We start from the raw sequence: 11,253 nt of genomic DNA, 5'->3' as shown, positions 1-11,253 counted from the left end.
AAGCAGTATCAATTACGTTACCCTGCTACAGTACAGATAGTTACACTACTTTTACAGTTAATTTCCACACTTTGTGTCTGAAATTGGGTTTATAATAACCTGATAAAATAACGTGTCTGTTAATAATAAAAGTGTATCTAAGGTTTTTGTATCTTGTTCAAGTCAGCCTCGCCTACAATGTATAATAATGTCATTTCTCTAACTATTCGCTGACTAAAGCTAAACGTCATCACGAAAATCTCTTTAGGCGTTTCTGGCACCGAGATATTCGCGGATCGAAGGCGATTTCGACTGATACATCTGTCAAATCGGTTCAACAACAGATTCACTTATTCTTCTATGCTATGCCAATAGGGCTACCAAAGGCTTGCGCGCCAGCTGACTCGCCACCAGGAGATAATAAACAGGTCTCTATATAAGACCTCGGATATACAAACGGCACAAATAATATAAAAATTTTACCTTCCAATAAAATTGTTATTATTTTGCCTGGTATATCCGAGGTCTGAGTGATGCCTTCCTGGTAGGCTTAATATACCGTCGGCACTTCTCCTCAACAATGAGGGTGGCTGGTGGCGGGCCGGGGCGCGTAGGAGCCTTGTGTTGCAGGTGGGGAAAACGGGACTACCAACATCGCGGCGGTGTGACGCCGGAGCGACTTACAACGAACGATGGCGCCATCTATCGGTCCGATGCGACGTCTACGACGTACTCTCTCTATATAAGACCTCGGATATACCAGGCAAAATAATAACAATTTTATTGGAAGGTAAAATTTTTATATATTTAATGTACCTGCCTTTCCCACATTTAAAGTAGCGTTTTTTTTTCACTTCAACCATAGCTAGAGTGTTGTTTAAAATCAATCACTTTTCTTGGTCAACTTTAGAGACATCCCATGCACGCAGCAGTTACACGTAGTGGGTCTGATTAATTGATTATGGACTACCTACGGGAAAACTGAAACATTTGCGTCTACTTTTATTATTTTTGAAATTTTTTGTGACTGAAATGGCTCGTAGACTGAAGTGCCAGTATTTTTTAAATTGGCCGCCTTTCTCTACTGACATGATTGTTGTGCCAGAGTATATTTATTTTTGCGTCCGCAACATTGAAAGCGTTTTTGTACTTATCTCGAACAAACTGGAATGTTATATGCCAATTATGTGCTGTCATGATGACATTTCTTTGACAGATCTAATCTAACCTCTATTCTGTATTTGCAGTGTAATTTACTTAGATTATTTATACTAAAAACCACCAGTTCTTAGACTTTACTTGAAACAATGTTTAATTTGTCAATTTTAAGACAATTCTCAAGGTGCACATTTACTCATTCAGTTACGATTTACTATAAAATCCTGTTGTTTACAGTCATATTCTTAACCAGAGTTATTTTTCAGATTGTCGATATGTCCAGTGGCTAAGGTACAGCTAACTCGAAATATTTCCACAACAGCAGCCATTCAATTCAAAGTAACTGATTACTTATGGTAAGTTCACAGTAGCAAAGCCTTGTCCACCTTTGTGGGCAGGACAAGGGCTTACACATCCTTTGGTCTATCTACAACTAAACTTTTATCATGTCTTTCTAGTGCGGAACCAATGAAGAAAAAGAAAAAAATCGATCCGGCTATTGTAAAGGCTCGTGAAGAACGTCGGCGTAAAAAGTTAGAAAAGCAGATCCGCAGGCTAGAGAAAAATGCGAGACAGCTTAAACCTATTGATGAGTTAGAAGTACCATTACATCTCATGGATCAATTAAAGTAAGCATTGATAATTTTGTTTTGTGTAGACTGGAAGTTTGCTAACAAAGTAAGTTTTAATTCATTGAATGCAGTATTTATTATTACCATCTCTTCACATGCATTCCCGCAGTGGGAAAGACAATAAAATTCTGAAAACGAAGAAACTCTGTTACTATAATTCACACTATTCGCAGTGGTTTTGTAGGTCCACACACTACTGCCCAAGAAACTTTTTTTTAAATCTTACTTTTCTTCATTAATATGAAGACTAATCTTTAATTCAATAAATGGCTATTAGCCTAGTTGGTAGTGATCCTGCATATAAAGTTAATTGTTTTTTGCATCATGGTAAGTATTTAATATATTTCAAAGCTATTGTTACTTGTAGTAATATTTTTGTATAAATTGTAGGGAATGATATTTAATTTAGAAATACCTAGATTTTTATTCAGGGCTGCCCTAGAGGCCTTAGAGCATTTATGATTCCCGATTTTGTTAGATTGGAGCCTCAATGACATACTTGATACTATACAATACTAATCGCCTTGATTTTTTCAGAAAAAGAAAGCGCCCAGAGCCAAAGTTGACTACAGAAGAAGTAGAAGCTCGAGCCCTGCTCCAAAAGGACTGGGCCAGGTACAAACGTGAGGAGTACATTGCAACAGTCGCCCAAATTGATAGGATTATGGCGTCTCAACGGAGAGCTCTGGATAAGTTGTATGAAGTTTCTGAGGAACTGTATGATGAAGCAATTATGGTGAGAACTGCTTTTTAGGCTTAAAAAATAATTAAAAGAAAGTAACAGATTGCATGAATTCTATTGGTGTTGGCCAGACGAAATACTTTGCAGATAGTGCTATCATACCTTGGCTTTTCAAGAGTCAATCTCTTGCTTTTTTTTCTCTGAATTTTAGTCCTGGACCTTAAGTCAAGTCTGATAGTCAGCCAGTGACAAGATATGATGGCGACATCTATATATAAATCTTTGAGACATGACAACTTTTTTTTTGTTTCATTCACATCAAATGGTCCCCATCATAGCTCCTTTGACCTTTCGAGATACTTTCGAGCCTTAGTAGCTTCAGCGTGAAACTAGAAGTGCCATCTTAATTATTTTTGTCATAATCCAAAATATCTTCTATGCTTGTTGACATATGGATATCGAAAAGAATTAATTCATTTCTATTTATTTATTTCAGCCCGATCTGCAGCTTATCCCCTACTCAGTGAAGGGTCCCGTGGCGACTCCACCCATCAAGGGCTACGACTCTCCCGATGGCGAGTACATCGATGTGTCGAAGAAGTGGGACAATTAGGAAAAAATTTATTGATAGATGTTAATAAAATATTGTTATAGTCACTGAGTTTTTTATTTGCGTGTCTCATATTAATAAGTCCGTACCAACATGACGGTTTATCAAACACATATTGTACGGTATTTTTTTTATTATACTACGTCGGTGGCAAACAAGCATACGGTCCGCCTGATAGTGAAAGCGGTCACCGTAACCTATGGACGCCTGCAACTCAAGAAGTGTCACATGCGCGTTGCCAACCCAATTAGAAACTTGTACACTCCCTTTTGCTGTGTTAAGTACAACAAATACATTTCAGAGGTCCACAAGTTATTCAATTAATACATACATACATACATACTATCACGCTTGTATCGCCTGTATTCAATTAATGATTTTGTATAAATAAAATAAAGAACAATTCATATGTAACTAGACTCCTTAACTTAAATAATCTTTTCAATTTAAGATTAGCAGTTAAGTATATTATAAATGCATGTACGTTTCTTAGAAATAAACAGATTAAATTTTAATTTTTTTTTTTTTATTACAAGTTTTTTAATGTTTTTTAGCAAGTAATTCCTGGAAGTCGTATACGTAATTTACGACACTGTTGTCTTATAAGTCTTATAATATAACTTAGATCATTTAGCACTATTAATGACACCATGTCGTTTTGCGTTTTTTATTTTCACTGCACACCGGGAAACCTTATGATGTAGCGCTAATACGAACTTAGATTAGCGATAAATGTGCTAATTAAGGTAGAGGGAATATTAAAAAAAAATCCATCCCTATCATATTTTCATCTGATTTTTCCATTCCAGTGCGATGGGGTTTAATTTCGTATCATTTCTGAGAACCGATCGAACTAATCAAAATTAAATGCCTTCTAAAATTTCTCAGCTATTCCTATTTAGGCCAGTAATAAGGTTAAGGGCGAGTGCCTACATTTATTTAATACATAATATTATTAATGATTTGTAAAATGGGTCTTCAATTTTAAAATTGTCGCGTAGGATTCCTTATCACTGGTAAGGAATCCCGCGGCATATCCATACTAGCATAATGAATGATTGAGGTCATTCACCAATTTCACCATCCAAATCCCCGATCACTGCTTATCAATAATACCTGCGATGTTGGTTTGTTAATTAATCGCTGTAAACACATGAAAGAACCGGAAGACGGGAGAAAAGCGCTTCAATGCCAATACCATTAATTGCGGATGTCAAAGGAGCTTTTAAACATAAAAGTCTTTCAAGGATTAAATCGATTTCTTTGCTTCAGTGACCACGAAATGTTTCCATAATTTCATCGGCATTCCACAATTCAATCGTACGCTTCTATCGAATGTATATTTATGCAACATTGTGTTTCTTACTATACCCAGTCCTTTATATAATGTTCTTTCACATTTTGTTAATCATAATAAACTATGCATCGAAAATACTACGTTAGCAATGGTCTTACAAATTACCAAATATTTAGTGATGGTGTGAATGTTTACAGATAAATATCTGGACAGTAAGTTAGTCTTCAACTTGAATTATACGTGCAATGTAGTCTCCATACCTACTTAGATATTTTGGACAATCACGTTAAATACAATCAGCTACAACATTTTATTATGAATCGAGTAGAAAGAAGTGGAGCCGATTCTCGAAATTGTACCTATACTTGATAAGGCACGGATTTGGTTTTGACATGATCTTGACAATCGCTGTAGGTACAGCTCCTCTTGGTCCTGCGGCCGCACGAGACTTAATATTGTTGTTTGTTTAATGAATACCTATATATTTATCACTTTTCAGTGAAAATCTACATGACTCTTTTATATGCATGTTCGTTGTAATCGTTGTCATTGTAGGTACATTGAAGGGCCCCAGCTAAATGTGCTAAATGACTATTATGACAATACCAGTTAGAAAATAGATTCTTAATACAGCGAAAAAGAAGAAAAATATTGATGATGCATACATCACAGATTCAGAGGAATATACATATACTAAAATGTTAAATGTTAGAAATAAAACAATTAAAGAAAGTCAACAGACCGACCCTGAGTAGTTGTGTATGTAGACAATCCTGTTGAATCCCAACTGCCTTGTCGCTGGATTAGACGTAGTTCATTAAAAGAGGTAATTAAACAACGTGGAAAAGGAAATTTCACTGCGAATGACCTAAAAGATTTAACGAGAGACTGTTTGACACAAAGCGATATGGTCGACCTGAGAATAAAATTACATGAAACCACAAAAGAACCTACTGTTATAGTTGTAAATCTTGTAGAAGCTAATATAACATGCCTTTTTATTTCACGAAGCAAATTAAGGACGATAATTCTAAATCGTGCAAAGGATAACGTGAACGGAAACTGAATAGATAAAACCGCAGTAGATTCAGTATTTTTTAGATTACTAATCGATTGTGCTAGACAAGAATAAGAATGTGTACAAAATAAAGGTACCTAATCATAATCACTTAATCAAATTTAAATTGTACCTACTAGGATAGTAATTGTAGATACAATTTGTACTGAACTTTAATTTACCAAACCTAAGATTACCTGGGTACCAATACTTATTAAAAAAAAGCATCAAGTTATACTTGTATGCTTACTACAACGAAAGTTAACATTTGTGGCACAAGAACTACGGATACGACAAGAAAATCTTTTGCATCTTCTAAGATAAATGTCATTGCTTTTATTACCATGACTTCAACGCAGCCAAGAAATTCTTTTTCTCAAACTTGTAATGAAATGTTGTCATGACGTAGGTACTTCAAATTAGGTCGGGAAGTACTTCGTATCTGATTCGCTGAGTGAGGATGATATGTAATGGAATTTCATGGTAATTCCCCTACCTAAGCCTGCAATGCTCGAGTCATTTGTTTCTAAACGTCAAATTCGGATACAACGCCACAGAATAAATAATACTTACGACAACCGCATCAAAAGCATGTAAAAAACATGTAAAACAGTTTAGATAGACGGTGGCGCCGAATTGGTTGACTGTACTTATAGAAAATGAAAATATACTAAGTACGGTTGTCAAAATTTTCACTACATCGACTAAAAAAAAAGAAAGAAGACATGCAGGAACTAAAACTACAAACAAAAAGAATAGCAGGTTAAAGACCAGTACAAGACCACCATTTTCTCTTGGAGAGTTTGAATATGAAAATAAATATACACAAAAAAAAATTAAACTGGATTTTTTAACGTCATCTCAAGATCAAAATAATTTAATAGAATGCGTATGGTATAAACACGAATAAACTGCATACCTATACCTCTAAATTAACTGTTTGTTTTTAGTTATGGTTATGATAGCCTATCATGTCACTCCGTTTAAAATAAAAGTTGGACTGTTGTTGTTGTTGAACGTCCTAGGGCACCCCATAGGTGCATAGGGCCTCCACAAGATCCTTCCACGCCTTTCTATCTTGAGCCACCGCCTTAAAAAGCAAAGCAAAACGAGCAAAGGGGCTAACGCACAAACTTCAGGTGTTTGTCAATAAGTCCCTCCGGTCGATCCTCCGTATCTTCTGGCCGAAGACCATAAGAAATGAGGATTTGTGGAGTGAATGCCGACAACCTCCGATCGCACAGGAAGTGGCTCAGCGGAAATGGAGATGGAAATGGTCATACCCTTCGAAGAGGAGCTACCACCAGCGCCAGTATCGCGTTTGAGTGGCGGCCTCAAGGAGGAAAGCGAGCCCGCAAACGCCCCGTAGGTACACACAGGCGGAGCGTAGAGAACGAGTTGCGGGAGTTCGGACTGAGTTGGAACGAGGCCAAGGCGGTGGCTCAAGATAGAAAAGTTGGACTACTTTAACTTAAATGATTAATTTTATAACGGGGGGCTCCTTTCCATTTTAACTCTTTCGCTCCTGTTGCTTAAATTAAAAAAAAACACTGGTCATGCATGATGTATTGTAGTGAATGCGTTAATCGAGAAGGGCATATTTTGCAAAATGCATTTTTTAATGTACAAGAGTGGTATAAACATGGGAGACTTTTTCAACTTTGCAGTGTCATAGGTACCTAAGTACCTATGTCGTTTCGATTTTTATTGTGCATAGGTACATTACATAGCAATGACCCGAAGACAAGATAAATATCAAAATGGCGAATGTTTTAGTGAAAAGTTCTTGGAAATTTTTTTGGCATATTTATTGACAATATTTAGGGACAATTTCTATGGTACTTGCTGAGTTAATAATCGCCAGTGTGTAACTCAAACATCAAATGACGCGATCGTCAACTGTTGAGAACATTGCGTAGGTCGTCAATAGACAATAGCGTGCATCAATAACAATTATACCTAATCTTAAAGAGAATGTTTTCAATCGCTAGTTGCATGAGAATTTTCTCATGAATATTTCCAGCAATGTACGAAAATTTTGAGAACTTGTACATCTACTCGCGTACGTGCAATATGTGCGAGTATCTAACAAATCATCATTTGACTTTGTAGCCATGCCCATAAAAACCATTACAGCCTTAAATTGATTTTTCTGCTTCGCTGCCATCAAGAATGTTTAATTGTTCATATCAACTTACCGTCGAAGTTTTTAGATAGGTATGTGAATCGGTTTGATGATGATAGTAATAGAAAAGTGTTCTGCGAATGACAAATTATTTACATATTGAAAAAAATAGATGTTATGTTGGCGTGCATAACTTGACAGTAAGTTAAATAATTCTTTAATGAAATACCTGCAACATAAACGTACGTAGGTAATGTAGTATCAATTTGCATAATGCATACATAGGTATAGTTTCATTAAGTTTACGCATTACGCCCGTAATTATGTATCTAAATAAAAGTGTAAATAGCTACTAGCGCTCCAACAAGTAGGGAAGGTCAATACGGGTAAGTGTGTCACAAGGAGAACTGTGTCTGGTCATCACATTTGACCGTTTTACTCATTGCCACAGGTGTTTTCTGCGAGTTCATACTTTTGCTACTTGCTACTCACGATTAGTTGTAAACGTGTGAACTCTCAATAAACACTGATCATTGGTTTAAACAGGCTGAATGTGAAGGCCATACACACTTCTCCTTATCATACACTTAACCGTATTGACCTTACCCAACTCAATAAAATCAAAAGTTTACCCAAATCCATACAAAAATATGACCATTTTATAAAATGTGTTCTTTAATAAGTATTTATATGCAAGTTTGAAGCTCACTGTGCTGTACAGCGAGCCATTATGCCATTATAGCTGAATCTATTACCTACTTCGAAGCTAGTGTATTAAAAAAGCAGGCTGCTCTTTAAAGTTAAAAAGGGTAATTCCATGTAACAGAGTAATGTAAGTGACCAATTATTTGCATCTTTTTTTATTCATGGTGCTAATTTAAATATCAATATATCTAAGGATTAAAAGTAGGCTTATCTAGAGATAAATTAAGATTTCAATTTGCATCATAAATAAAAAAACATGCAATGAAGTGGTCACTGGTCACTTACATTACAGTTACGTGGAATTGCCCAAAAAGTGCGAGGAAGAAAAGATTATAAGATTAGTGCATGTGTAGGTATTTAACTATTTACTATAATACATATTAAGTAGAATGCTTACTTTTTTAAGTATTTCAACAGCTAAATGTCAGCATCATAAACAACAAATTTAACTTTTTCAGTGCTAATAACAATCCTGCTGTTGGCATGGAAATATGCATCAGTGTACAGTGAAGACGCCAGGCGGCATAACGCCGCACAGGATCCAATTATATATCTTAAAAATCCTATAGAAGCAGAAGTACCGAGCCATTGGCTTCCACTTGGAATATTAAGACAAATTATGATTAAACGTGCAGAAGATAATGGCAGCCGAACGAAAATTAAGGCTACTACTGAGAATTTTATTTACAGCAGCAGAGAGCGGCTAGCTTTTACTGGACACAGTATAATTCCTAAGACTTTGCCATCTTACCTGAAGAAAAAAACTGAGACGACAACCACTCGAAATATTAAGAATCCTTTACCTGTGCATACTCGAAGTACAAAAACGACTAAAAATATTGTTTACAGTACAGGGGTAGATACTCATGTTAACAGTAAAATTATTTTACACCATAAAATTAAGCATAAGCACCATGTAACTTCTACCTTGACTTCCATTGATCTTAATAGAAACTTTACTAATAACAATACATCCAAGTCAACTGCTGTACCCTCTACCGAAGATACTATAAATCCCACTAATAATTTAATTAAAATAACACATACGTCCACTACAGCTCAAATATATGCGATTCAAACTACTAAAGCTAATATCATAATTGCTACCAAAACAACTGCTACGACACCTTCAACAACTGCCACTTCTGCCAGTACTTCAAATGTCAAACCTACTAAAACAATTGCCGCTATTACCACAAAAACTACTATCAAACCCACGACAAAAACAACTACTACTCCTATCACTACAACCACTACCAAACCTACAACTAAAATATCTACTACTCCTATCACTACAACAACTACCAAACCCACAACTACGACAACTACTACTACAACTACCAAACCGACAACTTCGACAACTACAACTACTAAACCCACAACTACGACAACTACTACAACAACTACCAAACCTACAACTACGACAACTACCAAACCCATAACTACAACAACTACCAAATCCACAACTACGACCACTACCAAACCCACAACTACTACAACTACCAAACCGATAACTACAACTACTAAACCCCCAACTACTACAACTACTAAACCCCCAACTACTACAACTACCAAACCCACAACTACAACCACTACCAAACCCACAACTACAACAACTACCAAACCCACAACTACTACAACTACGACTACAACTACCAAACCGACAACTACGACGACTACAACTACCAAACCCACAACTACGACGACTACAACTACTAAACCCACAACTACGACAACTACCAAACCCACACCTACGACAACTACCACTACAACTACTACACCCACAACTACGACAACTACCACTACGACTACTAAACCCTCAACTATGACAGCTGCCACTACAACTACCAAACCTCCAACTACGACAACTACCGTTCCAACTACTAAACCCACAACTACGACTACTACAATAAAAGTTCTTACTACAACAAAAAGGAAAAGGCAAAGGACTCACCGACGGAAAACTCCTAAGACGGCGAGTATTCCTTATTATTAGTCTTTTCAACATCTCGGGACCATGGAGTTCCGGACTAGGAGGCGTGCGTGGGACCGATAACCGCGCAGATGCCCTTTAAAACAAAATCTAAACCAAGTAATGTCAAACTAACCGACGATTATCATTATATATAGTGCACCCAATGATACCCGGTGGATGTGGGATTGGGTTGAGATACTAATGTACTTATATCAAATAGGTTATTTTTTATTCATAATACTTATGTAAGTTATTTGTGGAATAAACCAAAATTTAAAAATTTAACAGTTGATTTTATTTGAAGTGTATGTACTGCGTAAAACCGTTATTTTTATACATGAAAAATCAAGGACAAAGTCGATTTGTCCCCTCGCATAAGGGCAACAAATAATCATTATTTGTGTTTGCCGAAATAATGTAGTAAATACAATTATTTAGGTATGTACCATCATAATAAGTATTTTGATACAGTAAAATTTAAGCTCTGAACACATGATACAGAGTCGGGTTTGTTTTATCATGCCATTGTAAGTAGGTAAATGCTAGCTCAACGAGACAGTGCTTTTATTGATAGTAATTACGCATATGTCACCGTGCAAGTGTTATGTCCACATTACCTTACACTACGAAAGTAGTTTGTGCCCTGGGTAATACGTAGCCGAATGGCACAAACGCTCACGAAACGGAACGCTCGTAGATATCTATCTCTATCGCTCTTGCGTATTGGCGCGACAGAGTGGAGTGAATACATTATAGGGGAAGGTTGCTATCATTGGACCGCTTAACTCCGCTTCTCTTATAATTCATAGATTTTATGTCAAAATATTAAACTACTTTGAGAAGTTTTAATTCTTGACATCAACAGCGCTCGAAACACACTTGGACGCGTCACTCTTTTCCGGGAAGCGAGGCGCGACTGAGGTTACGGGGTGGCCCAAGGTGAGGCCTAAGATCACCTTGTACCTTACTGGATTTCATCTAGCACGATTCGATTTTGAAATATTGAAGTGGTCCAATCAAAGCGCTGGTTGAA

The 11,253-nt window shown here is 36.5% G+C and overlaps 2 protein-coding genes across 3 annotated transcripts; both read left to right on the top strand.

The window, feature by feature from the left end:
* The first annotated feature begins 1,199 nt into the window (after positions 1 to 1,199).
* Positions 1,200 to 3,108, top strand: LOC125232807 (39S ribosomal protein L40, mitochondrial). Its single transcript, XM_048138588.1, has 5 exons — positions 1,200 to 1,321; positions 1,404 to 1,493; positions 1,596 to 1,766; positions 2,307 to 2,505; positions 2,948 to 3,108. The coding sequence occupies exons 1-5, from the start codon at positions 1,287 to 1,289 to the stop codon at positions 3,062 to 3,064; spliced, it is 612 nt and encodes a 203-aa protein (XP_047994545.1). The 5' UTR covers positions 1,200 to 1,286; the 3' UTR covers positions 3,065 to 3,108.
* A 1,281-nt stretch (positions 3,109 to 4,389) lies between these two features.
* Positions 4,390 to 10,499, top strand: LOC125232695 (mucin-2-like). Of its 2 annotated transcripts, none has more exons than XM_048138450.1 (2): positions 4,390 to 4,570; positions 8,704 to 10,499. In XM_048138450.1, the coding sequence occupies exons 1-2, from the start codon at positions 4,546 to 4,548 to the stop codon at positions 10,239 to 10,241; spliced, it is 1,563 nt and encodes a 520-aa protein (XP_047994407.1). In that variant the 5' UTR covers positions 4,390 to 4,545; the 3' UTR covers positions 10,242 to 10,499. The 2 variants fall into 2 exon arrangements, with proteins under 2 accessions (XP_047994407.1, XP_047994408.1); XM_048138451.1 differs by lacking the exon at positions 4,390 to 4,570 and adding an exon at positions 7,603 to 7,740.
* The last annotated feature ends 754 nt before the right edge of the window (positions 10,500 to 11,253 follow it).

The sequence above is a fragment of the Leguminivora glycinivorella genome, chromosome 13 (assembly GCF_023078275.1).
Source record: "Leguminivora glycinivorella isolate SPB_JAAS2020 chromosome 13, LegGlyc_1.1, whole genome shotgun sequence".
NCBI classification, from domain to species: domain Eukaryota; kingdom Metazoa; phylum Arthropoda; class Insecta; order Lepidoptera; family Tortricidae; genus Leguminivora; species Leguminivora glycinivorella.
The sequence above is the reverse complement of the archived record's forward strand: the minus strand, read 5'-3'. Positions and strand labels throughout refer to the sequence as shown.

What these genes read in the sequence shown, in the direction of transcription:
- LOC125232807 (XM_048138588.1), top strand. Translation starts at nt 1,287, where the DNA reads ATGTTTAATTTGTCAATTTTAAGACAATTCTCAAG. An exon ending in AAAGTAACTGATTACTTATG is followed by an intron (nt 1,494 to 1,595) that starts GTAAGTTCACAG and finishes ATGTCTTTCTAG; the next exon opens with TGCGGAACCAATGAAGAAAA. An exon ending in TGTATGATGAAGCAATTATG is followed by an intron (nt 2,506 to 2,947) that starts GTGAGAACTGCT and finishes TATTTATTTCAG; the next exon opens with CCCGATCTGCAGCTTATCCC.
- LOC125232695 (XM_048138450.1), top strand. Translation starts at nt 4,546, where the DNA reads ATGTTTACAGATAAATATCTGGACA. An exon ending in TACAGATAAATATCTGGACA is followed by an intron (nt 4,571 to 8,703) that starts GTAAGTTAGTCT and finishes TAACTTTTTCAG; the next exon opens with TGCTAATAACAATCCTGCTG.